Genomic DNA, 21071 nt, shown 5'->3' on the forward strand with positions numbered 1-21071 from the left:
ATATTTTCTTAATTACTTATTTATGTTGTTTTATTTTTCAATTGGCATTTTTTTTTTCTTAATTTTCTTTTCTTTTCCCAATTCAGGTATGAATGCAAGTCGTTGTGTGGTTGATATCTGGCGTTTCGGAGATTTTGGTAATATTGCAATTTTGTCCTGACTTTTGATTTAAGTCTATGGCCATTTTTTTTATATAAAATGTAGGTGACAGGTGGTAAGATAAATAAGTGTAATTTACTTTGGTTTTATATGTATAGGCAAGATTTCAATTTTATTTATTGTATATCTGATTGATTAAGGAAATTTTCTTTAAAAAAATACAAATTAATAATACTGGATTCTGTGATTTTATTTTGTTATTTTAGTAAATTCTTAAAATTTTTAAAGTGTCGCTTGCGTTGTGTGGTGATCAAATAAATTCATTTGAAAATAGTTGTGGTAATGTTTATCTTACCATTTAACCACATATGATAAATATTGGTGATTATTATTATATTAAAAGCTAGAAAAAAAAACAGTTTAATTATTTTAAGTTTAGATATGTTTGAAATATTGCATATAATAATTTCGCGGTGTAAGAATATAAAACTTATCGAATAATATGGGACACTGCTGTAACTGTTATATAAAATAAACATAAATATTTCTGCGCCAGAAATTTTTGTATGCAATTTCACTATTGTATGAACAACGGGCTGGGTCCCCTAAATAATGTTGATTATTTCAATGCGGATACTCAGTTTTTTAAATGACAAATTTTCTTGAAATAAGTATCAGCTATCATCACATTTATGGTTTTAATTAATTAAAATTCTTTAATTATCCACATTTCAGCAAAGTAACCCCATAAATGTGAGTATGGTCTGTTACAGTTTCATTATATTTAGATTAAAGTTCAAAACCTCGAATCGACGAATCGTACAGTTATGGTGATGGATTACCTTTGAATTGCAATTTTTGCTTCAATTTGTTGTAAATATTTCATTTTTTGTGAAAATTTTGTTTCCCATCACAATTAGCTTCTTAGCGACAGTGTCGATATTATTTTTATACTGAAACGTGGCTTTAGCGAGTGAATAAGGGTGTAGGATGCATTTGATAGCTAACTTTTATAGGCAATATTTGATTTTGTATTAGTAATATGTATAGATAATACAATATTGGGCTCTTTCTAGCGGAATTATAATTTATTTTTACGGTAGGTTCCTATATTTATGTTGTTTAAATTGGCTTTATTCGTGTTAAAATTGTCGATGAAAATTCTAGTTACGTTGATGCGTTGTAAAGTGAGTGAAGTAATCGTCCCATGTTGTTAGCTTTATGCAAATAAATGGAAATGCATGCAAATAAATTGGTACAAACTGCTTATTATTATTATTTAGTATAGGAAAAATATTATTTTAAATTATATGAGACGAATACTTTAACCACTATTAACTAAATTACAATTTAAGAAAGGAAACATTTTTAATATTGATATTTGTAACATTCCAAATTTCTTACTGATCGAATAGTACCTATATATTAAATAATTGGATAAATTTTAAATTGTTCTAGAACTAGACATAACGCCCAGTTTGTACCCTCCACATTGTCATAATGTATAAATGCTCTGATATTAAGTTAATTTGTATATTGTGTAAATATTTTTTTTTACTCTGTGCTGTTTTTTTTTGTTTGTATCACCACAAGTTATAGTCGATGGGTCGAGAGTTAATAATTTTTATATTACTTATTAATTTATAATAATGTTTAATGAAATTATATTAAATAAATAATTGAATACGCAAAGATTGTATAGAATTAATTTTTTTTTTACAAAAGACCAACGAGTATAACGTGTGCAAAGTGTGAAGTTCGCTTTCACCATATCTATTTCTTTTATAAACTCTAAAGTGTCTAAGAACAGCCCTATAAATAAGCAATAATGTATATAATATAATTTGCGCAGAGATTTTGAAAATATTATGTTGAAGCTCTCCTGTTGATGTGTAGTACAATATTATGTAAAAGATTTCATTATTTGTTGCCGGCTATTGATTGAAATAAATCATCACAATTTTATTCAGTATTGCATTCTTATTTTGTTACAAACCTAATTGACGATTTGCCTCTCCATAGTATGATGGAGGAAATGTTAATATATAATATATTTGTTTTCTTCTATATTATTTTAGATAATACACTATGGTATTGGTTTCCAGTATCAAATACGCACCCTCTCCAGAGCCGTCGTGAGAATTACGTGTGTAAGCATGGCCGTGCGCGTATGTGGCTGTGTGTGTCCGCCGAAATGATTTCGTTAAAATCATCGTAAATTTTAGTTATCGTCATTTACACGTTTAATATAAGTAAAGAAAACAATAGACGCCTGTTTTTGCAACGTTTATGTCTAAATCCTAACCATTTCATACAAAAGTATTTGTAATAAATATATGTATATAAGAAATTTTAGTTACGATGTTAATATTTAGATAAATCATTACAGATTGGAAAGTAAACAAAAAAATCGTTGGTAAAAATTTATTTTATCCCAAAAAAATAAATATATAAAAATATAAATTTACACTTCAATACCTCTGTTGTACATAATTATGTGCTTTTATGATGACAAAAAATATAAAACGGATAAAAAGTCACAGCATTATTTACGATTGTCATCTATAAACGAAATACAAATGTTATCATTTCGTTATTAAAAAAAATATTATTATTTACTATTTTTAATAAAAACAATGGTTTTACGAGAAAAGTTAGTCCATTCTCAGATATAGTTTTATCAATAGTTTATTACAACAGATACGTAATAAATAATATTAAATCAACTAATAATAATGAATAAACTTATCTAATTGGAATGTTATTTTCGAAAAGTATAAAAATGTTTTTTTTGGTATTAATAAACAACATAATTATTTTTCTTGAGCGGAGGAAACGGAAACAGACCTCGGTAAAGGCGACAAATGTTCAGGTTTTGGTGGTAAAGCCGGTTTCTCTTGAATATTTAACCTTAGGCTGTGGTCTTCATCGGCCCCTATTAGTATAGATCCGTCCACTGTGTCGATTATATCTGGATGTTCAAAGCCAGAGTTGTCTACGATTTGCACTTCAGACCTTTAATACATATATTGATTTTTTGTATTCTAAACTGCATGTAGGTACTTCAACATAATAGGAGTTTAAATTAAAATAATTACGTAAATTATAATTTTGTATAAATTTTAAAAGTAATCCCAATATATTAATTGATATTATGACGAAAAATAAGAATTTCTTATTAAAAATAATATTATATATTAACATGACATACCTCCATGTAAGATTTTACAGTAAAGGCAAAAGACACCGACACAAAGACAAGAAACACTTAAAGCACCCAAGACCACAAAAAACATAAATGATACTCTTTAATTAGAAGAAATAGTGCGTTTGACATTAAACAGGCGTGTTTGAGGCGAGATGAAATGAAAGAAAGATATTCAATTCCGATTTATTTATTTATATGCTTACATTACATTAGTTCACTAGCATACGCTTTATATTATAATATGTATATGGGTAAAATAGTTTAGTTATTCAAGTCTAAAATGTCCCAATTAAAGATCAATATAAAAAATATACTAAAGAAAAATATTATAATCATTCTTAAAAAATTATAAATGTACATTAATAATAAAAACATATGGTATATAAAATAACTCGTTGTATTAAAAAGGAATTCCTAAAGTACTAAAAAAATAATATACAAAATTATCAAATTTCTTGTATGTATGTAAAAAATGCCGATCGGGAATGCAATGGAGCAGTCGCGGAATGTACGTATGTGTACTAAATAAGGGGCCTTCTATAAATTACGTCACAAATATTTTGTTTTTTGATCAAGTTATTCTTAGATAATGAGATTCTCATAATTAATGAGAACTTTATTATATTATATAGTTAGTTAACTGTAATTGAAGACAACAACTTAACAAATGAATGAATGGGAACAAGGCATTCATAAGAATAGTTTATATTGATTTATTATTTATCTGTTGTTTTATTCGGAACAACGTTTAACGTATATAAAAAAAAGGAATTAATTGTCTTTATGTTGCTCTCAGCCTCAAAATTCCTAAATATATCCTTATGAATAATACGACAAGCATTTAAACACGAACAGTAATAATAAAAGCCATTAAAATACCATTGCTTGTTTATAAAATGTTAAGTTAACACGTTGTAGGCCTAATTTAATCGACGTTAAATTCTCAATCCGACATTAAGTACCGAAACTTACAATTACTAAGATACAATCGAATATTACCGACATTCGTATAAAGAAAACTAGAGAAATCGTTTCGTTGTAAAAAACGTATAAAACCTCGATAAGTACTAGAAACGTTAATGATTAATGAAATTTAAATGTAATATTTAATTGATTTTACGATTTGGGACTTACATAGTATATAAGTAATCCTATAGTAACATGAATGCTGTTTAATATTATGGAAAGTAAAACAAGTAAAAATTGGCACTTAAAGTAAATACATGTTATTAAATATAATAAAAAATATATAGTTTGTATGAAACATACAAAAAAATTAACAAAACTTCATTCATTTAGGACATACTAAACTAAACTTCTAAACCTTAAAAAAACTCAATTCTTTGAAAACACTTTGAAAGTGTTAAAATAAGTTTTTCACTTTCCATAATACAAAGCTTTTATATAAAAACCTATCTACATATAATAATAATATAGTATAAAATAATTATTATTATTTGCGATCGCAAACACAGAGTAATAAAGACAGAAGGACATCACAATACACGAACTTCCGTCACCACAGAGTAAACAAAGCCCAGAGATTTCGGTAAAAGTTATTTACAAATTTTCTCATAAAATAACAATTATGAGTACAAAAAAATATTTGAATCCAGTGTTATAACACAAATATGACACAAAATAAACATATTTTTTTAAATTTTATTTATATAATTTGGGTGCAATAAAAAAAGCGTGTGAAAAGCTTCCGGGTTTCGCTTTATTTACAACAACCGACACCCTGCCTTATTCTATGTTTATATTATTATATATACTTAAGGTACAAAGTATCGGAATGTGTGACAGTCTGTATAAAGGCCATTAATTTGTTTTACCATTTTTTATACCTTAATAATAGCTTTCAACTTAAACCAGGTGGGTGATATTTATTATTAGTAATAGACAATTTGTCTAAAATTTTGAAATAAAATAAAATATTCCGAAAGTCATCTCTGCACAATTACAAGAAAATGGCGACATTCATTTATCAAATAAATTAAAGCATGATATTTATGATATTAAAACAAAATGCTTTATAAAACGATCATAAGTAAAAAAATATTTTATAAAAAATTTTACATAATTTTTTAAAAGAATCTTCAACTTAAAACTGTTTTTTTTTATTTGTCATAAACCAATAATAGAAATGAATATAATTATTTTACGTAAAGTAATTTCTTAACTGATATGCTTAACATTAGTAATATTTATAAAAAAATAAAAATCTAATATATTTTTTAAAATAATAATTAGAATGGCGTGTAAAAAGTCATTGACGAATAAGTTAGTATACATTTAGTATAAGAAAATAAAAGATAATAAAAATATTGTAAATGTAAAAAAATGGCGTCACGACAATTATGATGGCATATTCAATCATTGAACAATGTTGAATATTAAAATTTTTAACTAAGAGATGCGGGTTCGTGTCTCTTTATATTAAATTTTTTATACATATCTAAACCAAATTATGACATTACAGAGTAATCATATTATGATTGTACTAAAAATAGTATGATAGTGCCAGGGAGTGGCGTGATGGTGCCGGGGGTAATATGATAGTACTGGAGGGTAGCATGATAGTACCGGGGGATGTCATGAGGGTATTAAGGTCATGGGTCTTACGCATTGGGTTGTGCCGGCGACATCGGTATATAGTCGAGGGCCATGAGGCACGCGAAGACGGTCATGATCATCTTGGGTTTCCTCTCCGTAATGTCCTCTGGTAGCGCGTACACTCGCGCACCACAACGCCGCGCTATTGATATTGCGTATTTGGCGTTTGCGTGTTTGTCCTGTAATTTTTTTTAAGTAAGTTATAGATTAATTTATATATTTTGCGAAACGATGTAGATAGTTATGAATTTCTATATCAAACTTATAATGTATATTATTACTTATAACAGAAACTGTTTCTGTTATTTTGTTTAAGTTACTTAAGTTAGTAAGATTTTATTGTTTTTAACATTTTTAGAGTTATTTCATGCCATTTACAGAAAAATATTTTAAAAGCGTGTAACAGTTTTAACGTATTTGTATTTTTTGTATTAATATAACTTAATAAGAACGCATAGCTTAATAATCAAAGAGCTCTGACTGTAAACAAGAGGCGCGGATTCGAGTCTTGTCACTTATTTTTTTTTAATACATATGTACATAAAAATATGAAATAATATTATGTCATATGTACCTCTTCGGTGCCTCCATGTAGCACTAAATCGTAGTTAATAGCGCCTGGTTTGATAGCGTCGATTAGGTCCAGCACTACGATAGCATCCGCCAAAACTTCATCCTAAATAAATAAAGAATAAAGTAAATAATCTTTATAATTTAATAGTATATGTATATTTACAAAGTGTAAAAAACATAATACTACTATACCTGGAAACTCCTAATACTGGATGTCTTGCCGGCAGATTGTAATTTATTGTTGACCCATTGTACAATTTCTTTTTCAATAATTGGATTCCCGGTGTTGGCGAGTCGCGTTAATACAGACAGTGTATATGCTCGCATTAGTTGCCATATTAGAGCTGGAAAAACAAATTTATATTCATATATGAATAATTTTATTTCTTATAGTTATTCAAAAAATATACTGTTAAATATAGAAATAAATTAAAATATATTTACTACTCAGAAGATGAAATTTTAAAAGATTATCAAGGTTATTATAATATACCATTTTAAAATTTTATAATATAGAAATAGTTTCGTAGTCAAGCTATGTGCTACAATGAATGATATCTATATTTCAATTCATAAAAATAAGCATAAATGGAAAAAACCGCCAATGTCTTTTAGATAACAAAATACGAGTGGGAATCGAACCCATAAACCGTCGCGTTTACATTTTGACGATGTCCCAAATCTCTAATAACAATTTTTAATAACTCTTACCTAAAGTTAGCGTTGCGTTGCCTTCGTTGATATCAGCTCCGGCAATGCCCACTAAAGAGAAACCAAGCTGTTTTCCGAGATCTACTGCGTAGTTGCAGTTTTCTAATCTCTCCATGAATTTACGTAACTTGGAGAACTGGCGATGGACCTAATAAACCAAAAAATATATATTTTATTTTATATTCATAATCATAATAAGGCACTTTAATGATATCTAAAAGAAGAACATGCATCTATCATCTATCACAGATATTTGGGTTTATTTTGAGAGTGGTGTAAGTCCATTTTCTTTTGTTTCGAGAAAATTAAAGGTTAGTATGTCGATGATTATGCAATTTCATTTACCGACCGATTTTAAGTTGTTCAAAACATGGGTTTTTTTTTGAGAAATTAAACACGGACTAGTCATATATAAAAAAATACATTAAATTAAGCATGAATTACGTGATAGCTCATTTTTCTCAAAAATGGACTTACACCACTTTCAAAATAAACGTTGTCCATTTTATAAATGCTGTCTGTACAGGCATGTACAGAAATAAACATTATAATTACCTTTTTCCAATTAACAATGCCAGGTTTGATAATGTCATAGAGCTGAAAGATGACCAGGCCGTCAGTGAGATCAGAATACAACCAGTTGACGTGTGGTGCTACACCCATTGAGTTCATCCAGTTACGGTATGCTGAAAGGAAAATAAATATATCATTATAAAATATTGTACTTTTAAAAAAGACTTAAAATATTACATATCTATATCACGAAGATGCTTTGCAGATTTTCCGTTCCTCTCAAATAATACAACTTTAAAACTAAAACTCCTCTTTTCTTTTGACTGGTCTGGGTCTCTGATGGTAATATGCCTTATTGTCGATATCAACCTAATAATCTTGAGGGTTCATGGCTACTTTATATGGCTTAAAATGACTGAAGAAGATCCAAGAGAGAAATCTCTCAAAAAATAAATAAAATATTGAGGCTGGACAACATTAAAAAGAAACATCTCACTTTTCTCCTCCCTAGTCTCGTCGAGCTGGTGATACGCCTCGTTGTCTACATCAGTTCTCTGCAACCCTGGGTGCTGGTTGAACAGATTGGCAACGAAAGCCAAGTTCAACTTGTACACTCCTCCTACCACATCAGCCGGAGTCACGAACGCGCGGCAACGGAGCTTGGCCGCTTGCTGGAGCATGACCTCGGCACGACGGAGGAGGTCTGTTTCCTGTGGGAATGAAAGTATTGATAAGTTTTTAATTTTATAGGCGAAAAGTTAAATATAGTACTCTCAACGAGTCCTTGCTGCCCTAAAGTAGTATGTAAATTATGTGTGTTTAACGATTTTTTCTTACTTTTGATTATTTTCTTTCCGATTGCACAGTGCGTTCAGTTGCAATTCCTCGTTAGGAATTGAGCTTTTTTCTGAACAACAAGCCAACAAATGTTTTTGTTTACAATAAAGACACACTCTAAGAATCAGTCTAATCAAATAAATCTAATGATAACTTCTTTTCAAATTATTATTGGGGGGATGCGGTGGATGTGGGTTTCATCCTACTCCCGGTAATATTATCTTCACCCCATTATAGTAAGACAAAGTGCGGCGTTCAGTTCCCCCATTCAACATGCCATATTTCAAATTCAAGTGGAAAACATACCCTCAATGCATCCATAGTGACGCCTGCATCGTCCGGTGCTATTTGCTTCAATAGATAAGAATATATCTCTGAATCGGCGACATCTTGTTGGAAGTTGGTGCAGCGACGCGTGATACCCGCACTCTGGAGCTGGTGGTTGACCCAGCGGAGGAGGATCGCTTCGGGGGACAGGGCGAGGAGATCCTCGATTCTTTCCTGGAATGGGTTTTTTTATATGGACTTTTAATATTGCTTGTAAGAGTAAAGAAATCATATAAAATATATTTATTGTAACAATTCACTGAGGCCAGTCGTAGAGCAGAGGCACAAAGTGTGACTGTAAAACGTGAAGCTGATTTGATTTGATTTCGATTTTTGTAACAAAGATTTGAAGATTAAAATTGTTGTAAAATTACTTTGTTTTATTTAAAACAATTTTTAATTTATTATTAAAATGATATATAATATGTTTCTTGAATTATTTTTGTATCTTGATATACGGGATAAACATTAATGTAAAAAATAAGCTATACTTCACCTGGTCATTAAGCAGTTCCGTAAGTCCAGGACAGTGTTCCAGTGTAATCTGGTTGAAGAGACCAATACGGATGATCTGCCAAAGAAGACCCAATACCAAGTGAGGTTTACCTGAGAAAAAAACGTTATAATTAGAAAAAAATAACATAACGCATAATATATGAAATTATAAAATTAATAATTAATTACCTTTTGAGGTACGGCATCCAAAAAATCATACAAACATATTAAAAAAAAACATTCACATTACCTTTAGCCAAATCATGTGCATCTATATTGACGATGTTACAGCCGATAGACTGCGAGGAGACGAGGGCGAGTGTCAGATTCTCGTGTTTAGTGTATAGCGTTAGATTCTTCTTGTTGATGGCGCGCTCGTCGATTGTGTCCGGGCACGAATGGTTTATTACTTTACTGTGAAAAGGATGAAATTGTTTATTATTATGGAGGCGATCGAACAGCGAATATTAACGAATACCTGCGGCATTCCTGTTGCATAATTGCGGGTACGATTCCTACTAGAATCGTCATTCAAAATGGAATGTTACAAAAATTCGACGAGAGCTTCCGTCTGCTTTCCATGTTATGCGGTTTTTTTAAACTTCACTAAAAGAACTATTATAATTAAATATAAAAAGAATATAATATTATAATACTTTTTAAATATTATAACCAATAGTTACTAAAATGGTAGTTTCTTCATAAATAAAGTAATACTTTTATACATTAAAGCTTCGTACTGTATAGTAAGAGGCCAAACTTATTCAATAAATGCATGTTGTGGTGTCCACTAAACCTCTAAACAGTCTGCACGGAAAATTTATAAATAAAATGACATAAATCGAACTCACACTTATTCGATAGTCGTGTATTTTCATTTACTGTTTACATAACAAGTATTTTACTAAAGTTAAAGAGCGTTAGCATTAAGTTATTTATGAAGCTACTTATAAGAATAACTGAAGTCATAGAAATGCATCTTAATATTAAAATCTTTTCACATGACTAACGTAAAACTATTCTTAATATAATATCATTAAACGAATCCTTAATAAGGCGTATAATAAGAGTTGCAATTTACAATATACACTGATTTTTCAAAAAAATCATCAAAATTTAGACCCAGTAAAATGATATATAAAATAATCATTTTCTTACTTTTGATTATTTTCTTGGACAACCCGTAAAAGTTCAAAAAGCCTGACTTCAAAAGGCCACGACTCGCCAACCGTACCGTCAGTCGTATATAATTTATAAACTTACCACAAAATCAACCCATCCTTGAGTTTCTCATACAACTGTTTGCCCTCGGCGTCGATGGGCAGCAGGTGTTTCAGGTCGGGATCGTGCTCTAGATTACTATTGATCCACCCCGAGAACGCCATTTGTTCTTCCAGACGTACTGAATGTGTTGTGCCTAGAAGTAAGGTCAAAAAGAGGTATTAAATATCAGTAATTATGACGTCATTTCATGTAAAGTATATTTTGTGTGACTACAATTCAACCAAAGAACGAAGTGGTTTAACACTAGATTCACTCTATTTGCCAGCTTTGTGTGAAATTACTTAAACTTAAATTAGGATAAAGCAGAAAGTTTCAAAAGGAGTAATTTTATAGAGAGAAGGACAAAAGAGAAAAGAAAGCTTAGGGACTCCCCCATAAGAAAAGCGTCCTTATACCAAAATTCCAATCAAAATTAATACAAATATAAATACTTAAATTAAATTTAAAATAATCAAAATCAAATTATTAACTCATACGATAAGTACGTACAAATCAAAACATAATATGAAGAGTAACAAATACAACGGGTCCATTCAGTACTCGCTTAATTACTATCATTCGAAATCGTTTATTAATGCAGCTGTAAATACATACATTAGACAAATGATAGCATTGATGTCTCATTGAGATGAAATATATTGAAAGAGAATTCTGTTATATTAATATATATATATAATTGACAGTTGATTAAAATCATATTATAAATATTAAGTACGTACGTAACTTAGTATCTATACAGAGAGTTTCACCAGTCAACAGGGAATGATTAGAAAATTGGGCAGAAAGTATGACATGAAGTTTATCAAAACAAGGGTGATAGGTTCCTTCTGCGACTCTGCTTACCCTGCTATGGAGAGAAAAGGTTAGTCCTGCTTTTAAAAGAGCTACAAGAAAGAAAGACTAAGCGCGACTAAGATTTTGATAAAGTTTAACAAAATTAACGGAGAAAGTAACTTAATAGTTAAAGAAAACAATGAAATGAAAAAGAATGTGTTTTCAAAAAAAAATAGACTAAATATGTACTTTTACCACAAAAAAAAAACTTCAATCGTATTATAAAAAAATCAATTCCATAAGACCGTTTAATTTGTTTTAAACATAAAAACAAACTTTTATTTACAAAACAGTAGTTTACAAAGTGAAAGTACCGTCACTCGAAGCCTCGCTCATGCCGCCCAAATGCTCAAGGTTCTCCTTTTTACTGACGGCCTGTTTGAAAGTGCTCGACACCTGAAAAAACAAACGGCATTTTTATGACAAAAATAATTAAATTCTATTGTAAACTGTGTATAGGGTAAATGTTGTACTGGATAATTTTAGAGGCAAGTAGTAGCGAAGGAGTACAAGCATGGAACTGTAAGCGCGACAGGTTGTGATTCAATTCCCACTCGAAGACATGGAATATTTAATAATTTCATTTCTTCGCTCTGGTGTCCAGGAAGCGCGGCATTGATTTCGTTGTTCCTTCTCTCAACACTCAATGCCTCCAGAACTCGGCGGAACGTGTGAAAGCAGTTTTTTTTTGTTAATGAGTTTAGTTAAAAATATTTTTAAAAAACAAGCGTCTACAATGTCCAGGGCGTTGTGCAGAGCAAAAATACGTTTTTTATTTCATATATATACATATATAAATTCTAATAAATATATATAAATGCCATTTTAATAAATTTTTAGAATATACTTATGTTAACGTAAATAAGCTGTCTCGTGTGTAACATACACACGTCCAGACAATAACGAGTTGTTCATTGTTTTTTTTATCAATCAATGAACATGTCAATGACATTAACGAAGTAATAAATGAGGTCATTTGTTCTATTTAAAAATACAAATAAGAATATGAGGCCGTTTTAGCGCAGTGACTGTAACGCGATGGTTGAAGATTCGATCCCCACTTGGCGGAATGAATTACTACAGAATAGCAAAATTTGCCTTGCAAACGAGCGTACAGGTCACCTGACTCACAACTTCCATCAGCTTAATTAAATGCCGTTAAAATACAATATAAATTGCACATGCATGTAAGTAGTAGTTCAATGAGCTGTAACATGCATTTAACCCTTGCAACCTTTGTCGCTGAACGTCTATTGGCTTTGCTACGTATTGTCAGTAGAGCCTACTGAGCTAAGGAGATTACATTAGTTCACTGGATATACTCGATATGATATGGTATTGTAAAAGATGTAATTACTATCAAATATCGTAAGTACTTCATAGGCAGATATTTTGAGGTAAGTTTAAATAAATAAATAAATAAATCAGCTTCACGCTATATCCCGAACACAGCAGGGTAGGCAGATGGAACCTAGTGTTAAGATCCCCGCTTTCCGCCGAACACTGGATGGATTGCGTGTCGAGTGGCGGAATTCAACGCCGCGCTTTGTTTCGACACCAGAGCGAAGAAATGAAAATATAAATTTAAATAAGTGAAACATTTTACAACTGTAAAAGCTGGCTGTTTATACAGTCGGTTTACGGACGATAGTTTTGCGTGATAACATCATAAGAAAATATTGATAGAAAATTGCATACTTTTATGAATTGAATTGAATTATCATTATTTTGTATAATATATAGAAGTTAATCGAATATTACATATTTTTATCGATAAATTTACATTTATTTGCGCTCGTTAATTCGAATAGTTTTTTTACTTGAATTATACAGACTAATTACAATTTACAAATAACAATGTGCTATTAACATTTTTTTTATTTATTTATGAATTGTATTCATTCATCTGTGCAATATATTAGAGAAATGAATGTGTCACAAGCGAAACGTTTAGGTCGGTCCTCTCTATCGTTTGTTTCGCGCTCTCGCTTGCACACTCAATTCGACTGGACTCGACGGAACGTGACAAGGGCTCATCATTTTTCGTCCATGCAGCCGGCGTATATCGATTTATGAGACTATATTTTAAATTAATACTGTATTTTAAATGTACAAAACAATTTTCTTTTTATTTCTTTTTATCACGAACCAAACGATAAGTGCATTGACAATATCAGATGATCTTTTATTACGGTATCGGCTTGGCGCCGATAAATATTATGCAATGTGCGGTTACTGTAACACTACAATTACACGCGTCGACATCAGCTATGATCGATATTAACATAACCTAAATATGGTCAGACATTTAACGCAAGCCTTACTTACTTGTCTACGGTAAACTGGCACCCATTCAATTTTTACCAATTTCGTAATTATACTGCAGTTTTAAATATTACTTAAGGGTAGTTTATGTTGAAGTTGTTTAATTAAAATTATTAAAAAAAATATCGTTATGGAATATCAGTTTTTTTGTTTTTGCTTTTATATTTATTATTGTCAGCAATAAGTGTCTAATTTAAAACATGAAATATCAAATTGAGTCATAAACTGTCAAATTGATAAGTAGGTATATTATATGACATAAATTTTATCTAATAGTGAAATAGTATTATAAGAAGAAAACGTTTTATAACACTCTACACCGGTAAAATATTTAAAACTATCGAAGAGACACAAGAGCTGTCCATCGTTGTTTACAGGCCATGGGTTCGATTCTCTATTGGGGGAATCATTTTATTTCCTCGTTCTGGTAACAGGATAAAACGGTGCGGTGTTTACTTCCACCACACAACACACAATGCCACGAAATTTGGACAAAATGTGAGGAATGAAATATCAGAACACTAGGTGCCCTCTGCCTACTATGCTATATGAGGAATACATCGTAAAGTAAAAAGAAAGACGGGAGAAAGAAGAAAAACATAAAACGTTAAAAATTTACCTGTTGTGCTTTAAGATTGGCGCAGAGTTCCTCAAACTCTGACAGTGAGATGCCGTTCTTCCTAGCGTCGCCGTTCATGCTGCCGTTGACGCCGCGCCCGCTTTTGACACCGTTGTCGTAATATTCTTCGATCATGCATCGTACCTATTGAAGATGAGGTTTAATTAAGAATAAGAAAGCGTTTATCGTTTCAATGTAAACTTATTCTGGGTTACCTCACAATTAAGACTGTGTTATTAAGAATTAAGACTGTGTTATATTACTACTATTTATAATTTATTATAACGTCCATATTATTAATCTAAGTATTAACTCTTGGATCATCATCATCCACTAGGATAAAACTTAAAATTAACAACAGATACCTTTTATATCGAGATAACGTTTTAATATAAAATTTGGTTTACTTTGCTAAAGGCTCAGAACAGTTATACCAAAGTGTGTCAAGTATTATACGAGGATACAGTTTAATCTCCCTATTGTACTCGCCGCCATGTACGAGCACAGCGGATGTTGCGTTTGTGGGGACTTGAGAATAATAAAACCACAAATATCAGTGTTGCGTTAAACTAAAATTAAGTTTAAACTGGTTTCATTATCATCATTAGCTTGTCCTCGTGCACTGCTGGACATAGGCCTCTCCAATGCACGCCACTGAGCTCGATCTTCAGCTCTTTAAAATGGTTTGAATCAATGCAAATATTTATTAATGACTTTTAAGTTTGACCCGTTATATATGAAACAATAACAATTATTGATGGTTCTTTAAGGACAAAGTTATAAAAGAAAATTTGCTAAATAAGCTGTATAAACTATTTTAAAGGGTATAACTTAATTGTATGTACCTATTCAGAATTCGGCAGAAAGTGGGGAACGGAGTGTCTAAACATTAGGATCTCAAGTTCAGCATGATAAAATAATAAGTGATAAAAGGAATTATAATACCTATATACGTAGTATATTAATTACAATAATAAAAAATAATAAAAGTACCTTCCATTGTGGTATTTTGTAGCCGACGCTGTCGAGGGCGTCTTTCAACTCCTTCAAGTCAATGTATCCATTCCCGCTTGTGTCCAGCTGCAACAACATAAATTGGACATTAACACTTGACCTTAAATATATAAGTTATCAAACGATTAAAGCTAACGACGACATTAGTGCACGTTGTATTTTCTAGAATATTTTAATATTTCTCTTTATGTCTTATCATTATTTGTGTTTGTGGGTTTTTGAGGCTAGTCGTGGCGCTAGTAGCTAAGAAAAATGACTCTATTATAAACTATTGTAATCAAGAAAATAAAACCTATTATTAGAAACTTCACCAAGATTATACTATAAATATCTTAAAATTGAAAATAATTGAAAAAATACTAGTCATGAATTTAAATAACTCCAGCTCTAAAAACACATATTAAATTAATTTTCATAATCGAAATATAAAAATGTATCAAAGTATGACATCTCTATATAGCTACTTGCAGGTTTTTCATTATGCTGAGGCCGCACGGTACGAAGTAGGGCAATGATTATTTCATGCGAATAATTGAATAAGCAATAGTACAACATAAATCTCTATTATAACATGTCATTTGAAATTTATTTATGTTAAATCGGTCGACGCAAGACTAGAATAAATGTAATAAGTAACATATTCATACACACTGTTAACAATAATTGTAAGGCGCAATTACTGTTTTTAAATGAAATAACTTGTAATAAAAATTGTATTAGAAATTCCACATATGTAAGACTAGCAAAGACTTACATATGCATAATTATATTCTTATAAATAAAATATTCAGTATGTACTTATTTTAAGGAACCTTGCTAAACCATTCTTGAATGAATAGTTCAAGATTGCATATAATATTTATGGTAATGCACAGCGAGACGTTGTTTATTTCGACGGTCTTAAGGTCGTCGAATCTTAACCATATTTAGTCAAAATGTTCAAACCTACGAATTATCTATTGTGTAAAATAAAAGGATTATTCACATTAGAACAAAAAATTGTATTATAAAATATTTATCTATGTGTATAAAATGTATTGTAAAATATGTACCTTTGATAACATTTTTATTACTTTATTATTTCAGAACGTTATAGGAAAATGAGGATGAATATTGTTATTAAATTGAACAAACTTTAAACACTTCCAATGAATGAGATCAGCATCTCTTCTGCGAATATAAATATGAGAAAACCTTGATAACTCTTACTTTAAAGCTTCTTAATTAATGTAACATTAATATAATAAAGTTAAACTATCAGTTTCTAGTAAGAGCATTTCTTGCACAATACATATACATATTATGTTTACATAATTTTATATTTAAACACACGTATTATTTGTCTTCGACAATAACGTAATCGATATAACGTTATGATAACATCACACTAACGTCACAATAACGTATTTCCCATTGATGGGATTTGATAACAAAAATGGAATACCTACATCTAAAATCAACAACTGGTTTTATAAACACTTAAAAATGCAAAATTTATTCAGAGATGAGTTTGATCCGTTATATGTATGAAAGTGAAACATAAAATGTAATATTTTAACGAAGCCACGGTTCGTTTCCATAAAGATGTGATAACAAGGTCGTTCATTTATACCTATATCATAATACACAAGCGAAGCACTTGTTATATTACTGTGAAATTCGTTGTAAAATTAGTGCAAACAACAGACTTTTAAATAGAAAAAAATCTTTATGTCAATACATTCTTATTGTTTTGTATACAAAACGAATATTAATTATAATTAAATAATTGGTCACACAGTCTGTGCTAAAAATTAGTGGAGGAGGTTTTCAGTTCAGTCAGTTTTAAGTATATCGATGTATTTTAACAATATAGTGGAGAAAGTAATATATATTTATATGTTTTCTGCCTTTCCCATAATATACGAAAATATAAATTTTACTTTATATTGCAAATAAGTAGGAAGTCTTAAAGTATGTCACAACATCGACTTAATAATTGTAAAAAATTGCAGTCATATTTCAACATCGACGTTTGTTTCGCTTGATGCATTTAAATAAAGCTGTTAAAGTGCAAAATTAATTATTGTGAAAGTTATACACAATAACAATAAATCTTTAAGATTTGTGTGAAGATAATAAAAAAGGTAATTGTCCACTTAAATGTCTGGCGATTTATTAAAATAAAACTTATAAATAAGATAAGTAATGGGATATCAGATACTTGTATACTTCGTTATTATTTGTTAAGAATTCACCTATAATATAAAGAACCTTTTAATAAACCTAATAGGTATATTGTTAGCATATAATAATAAAATGGGTTATGCTATTCGTTTCATGAATAAAAATCTATTAAATTCGCAAGAATTTTGCGCATATTCTATGACAAAATATATAAAACATAACAATTGTTAAATATTAAACACGATTAAATTACCATAGAATGTAAAATTAAAATAGCAAACGAGATTCGCAAGTAACCTATCACCTGCTGCGAGTTTTTACACATCAATACCTATATGTAGCAAAAAAAATCTTGCTAATGGGCTCAAGTGAAGCAATTATATTTTGAATATATAATTATTATTTCATTATTATTATGCTATGAATTAATAAGTTCAATGTTCAATTTTATCTAGGAGCAAACGTGAAAATAGTTATAGTAACATTATCAATTAAGTTTGAAGTAGAGGCCAGTCGTAGCAGAGGGGCACAAGTGTGCGATTGTAAACGCGACAGGTTATAGGTTCGATCCCACTGGAGGAGATCAAATATTTATTATTTTCATTTTCTATGGTAACAAGTCAAAAAAGAGTGTTGACAAAAGAAACAAAATTACAAATATACCACTAATACATATTTAACACTACGAAAAAAAAATTTCATTACCAAAATAGCAAAAAACCATTCTCCTAAAAAAAAACGCCGTAAACGCATAATATTCAAAGTATATATAGTATGTTGAAATTGCATTCAACTCATATTGCAATTTGATTCATTCTATCGGCACATAAAAGTAATAGGAGACATGATAACCTTCGAGTGATATCAGTTTAATTGAAAAGAGCGCTGACCTATTAAAGTGGCCGGACGTATTTTATATACTCGTAGCTCTAATTTTTAATTACAAGGTCAATATCAAACTGTGAAATGTGATAGTTCAAAGTCAACTATTTTTTATTGTGTAAGTCTATTTTATTTAAGATTATAAAGGATTATTCAAATAATATGCAATCGAGTGTTTTAATAAAGGTATCTAGTTATCTCTTTTCTAAATTAACCACTATCAATTATCACCTGTTTTATTGAATAAATTTTAATTTTTTCTTCAAATTTACATGGAAATAGTTATATGGTCACACACACACGCACACACAATTAGTAAATAAAAAAATAATTATTAAAATTGGACTACTCAGCAAAAAATTATACGTGTTTGATCAAGAAAGATATATAAATGCATTAAAACAAGAAATGTTTCTATAAAAACACCATTTTTTTGGCATAATTGGGACTTAAAAACACATAACACCACATATACATAACATATAATAGAACCAACGTAAATGATAATGGTTCGTCCGTATGTCTGTCACATCCCGTCGTCACCGCACTCTAAACTAATTCAGAGAAACGATAGTGTTCAGTCGTTAAATATAAATAACTACATAGTACGTACATAGTATAACACTTTCAATTGATAAACGGAATTTAATATACTGAGAATCATTATTATAATTATTCATATTTAGTTAAGAAATAATAGTCGATATTGTGATATTTAATTTTCGCGATTATTACATATTTTAAATGAAACTTTTTAACCGGATCAATCGTGTATATCCGGTTAGTAGTAGTTAAAATAGTTTCATTTAAAACAGTCGATATTACTTAAAATTAAGTACAATGTTTCAGTAAGGAAGGAAGTATTGAAATTGTTTTACGGTCTTTACATTAAAATACATATTAGTATATATTTAAATATAATTTTACAGTCAAAACAAATAAATTTTGTGGTCAGTCGTGACGCAGTGGCACGAGCGTTTGACTGTGGTTGTGGGTTCGATTCTTACTCGAAGAAAGGAAGTGTCGAAGCCAAGTGCGGAATTCCGCAATGCAATGTCTCTAAACCTGAGTGTGGGGAACAGAAGTGTTAACACTACCCTGTTTCCCTTTGCCTACTCTGCTATTTGCGGGATACAGCGTGAAGCTGAATTTTTTCACCAAGATTCCCATTCCCATTTTTCATATAAAATTTGAAATAGCTAAGACAAATTGACTAGACATTGCAGATACATACATAAGCTACTTGATTATATGAAGGTTTCAGCACACCCCAAGTTCCCGGCGAATCGATCGATTTTATATTGCGTTTGCAGGATTTAAGTATCCTAACGATTACTTACGAACAATTTTATATATTTCTTCAAATTTTTAGTACTTTATTAGACCACGTGCGTCTCGTTTCTCAACAATATTTTAAAAGTAAAAATTAAGTTCCAAACAATAAGTACTTAAAATACGTTAGGTAACAAAAATGTTTATATAAGTTTTGCATAACAATGCAATTCACAAATACGTTACTGCCAATTATTTTTTATATTTTTTCTTTGCTTCAGGCTGTATCCAACTCATATCAGGACAAGCAGATACTGGTGTTCAGACATTCCCATTAAGACATTGCGTGTTGAGTTATCAAAGCCATGAAATAAAAATATTAAATATTTAATTTCCTCAAATTGGAATCGAACCGACAACCTGTGGCGTTTATAATCCCACGCATGTGCCCCGGCTCCACGACCAGCCTCATTTTCTGTGAATACTTATTAATTACAATATTATGCCAAATATAATTAAATAAATCATTAAATCATTGACATACTCTAGACAAAATTTCCTTATCAGAAACATTAAATACATAGAATATTCATATTTTTTACTCATACCTCCAATCCATGACGACAACAAATACTAGGAACTAAAAGTTGTATCAATTACGATCTAACCATATAAACATATCCTTATATGGAGAAGTTATACTTTTAGTATGATTACTTACGAATTTCTCAACTATGCGGTTATTCCTCATTCTCCATACACACTATAGAAGCGTATGTTTCATTTTGTATGACTCACACATGATTCACTCGAGGACAAATCGTGTTTACATAACAACGCCGTATGTATTTTATGTGTTATGCCAGTTTTATATTCTATGAAATATGTACCTATTTCATATTTTAAATTTTCACCTTGGTTTAGAATTTAGATAGACTCTACCTTATAAGATTGACAGAATATGATTGATGATTTTTGATTCTTTAAAAATCTAATACTATTATTGTAGCCAATCAAGACGTAAGCATATTTATGTATAATTGTATTTACTTTATGTATACGTGTATTTAGAAATAAAAAATATTAAAAATATTTTTTTTTTGTTACCATCAAGTACTAACAAAGTGTTATTGTATAATTATATTTTTTAACAAAAAAAACAGACTTCTTCAATGTCAACCGGATCCCGTAATCAAAACCTAACCAAACTACCCTTGAAGTGTATCCTTTCCAATAATTTTTTTTTTATTAAAATCAGTTAGTGTGATATTAAGTTATTCGTGCATTTGTTGCGGT

At 30.1% G+C, this 21071-nt stretch overlaps 3 protein-coding genes across 7 annotated transcripts in view; 1 reads left to right on the forward strand and 2 right to left on the reverse strand.

Moving 5' to 3' along the window:
- Positions 1–2068, forward strand: part of Dmtn (transmembrane and coiled-coil domain 2 protein Dmtn) — a 36920-nt gene extending 34852 nt beyond the window's left edge. For all 5 annotated transcript variants that reach the window (XM_085202411.1, XM_085202413.1, XM_085202412.1 and 2 more), the window contains one exon: positions 87–2068. In XM_085202411.1, coding sequence (XP_085058537.1) covers positions 87–114 — 28 coding nt within the window. In that variant the 3' untranslated portion in view covers positions 115–2068. The remainder of the gene's footprint in view (positions 1–86) is intronic.
- The window catches only part of P5cr-2 (Pyrroline-5-carboxylate reductase-like 2), a 379085-nt gene that overhangs the window by 315322 nt on the left and 42692 nt on the right, over positions 1–21071 (reverse strand). The window lies entirely within an intron of this gene.
- The window catches only part of Fim (plastin-2 fimbrin), a 39595-nt gene continuing 21036 nt past the window's right edge, over positions 2513–21071 (reverse strand). Inside the window, exons 2-15 of the mRNA XM_085202410.1 lie at positions 15435–15521; positions 14442–14585; positions 11812–11893; positions 10643–10796; positions 9630–9793; positions 9381–9490; positions 8864–9058; positions 8217–8430; positions 7763–7893; positions 7208–7355; positions 6689–6840; positions 6498–6599; positions 5933–6102; positions 2513–3114 (exon numbers count right to left, since the gene is read on the reverse strand). Of these exons, the coding sequence (XP_085058536.1) occupies positions 2913–3114; positions 5933–6102; positions 6498–6599; positions 6689–6840; positions 7208–7355; positions 7763–7893; positions 8217–8430; positions 8864–9058; positions 9381–9490; positions 9630–9793; positions 10643–10796; positions 11812–11893; positions 14442–14585; positions 15435–15521 (2055 nt within the window). The 3' untranslated portion in view covers positions 2513–2912. The remainder of the gene's footprint in view (positions 3115–5932; positions 6103–6497; positions 6600–6688; positions 6841–7207; positions 7356–7762; positions 7894–8216; positions 8431–8863; positions 9059–9380; positions 9491–9629; positions 9794–10642; positions 10797–11811; positions 11894–14441; positions 14586–15434; positions 15522–21071) is intronic.

The sequence above is a fragment of the Heliconius melpomene genome, chromosome 18 (assembly GCF_056956725.1).
Source record: "Heliconius melpomene rosina isolate 202511_hmr_F chromosome 18, ASM5695672v1, whole genome shotgun sequence".
In the NCBI taxonomy this organism is placed as follows: Eukaryota; Metazoa; Arthropoda; class Insecta; order Lepidoptera; family Nymphalidae; genus Heliconius; species Heliconius melpomene.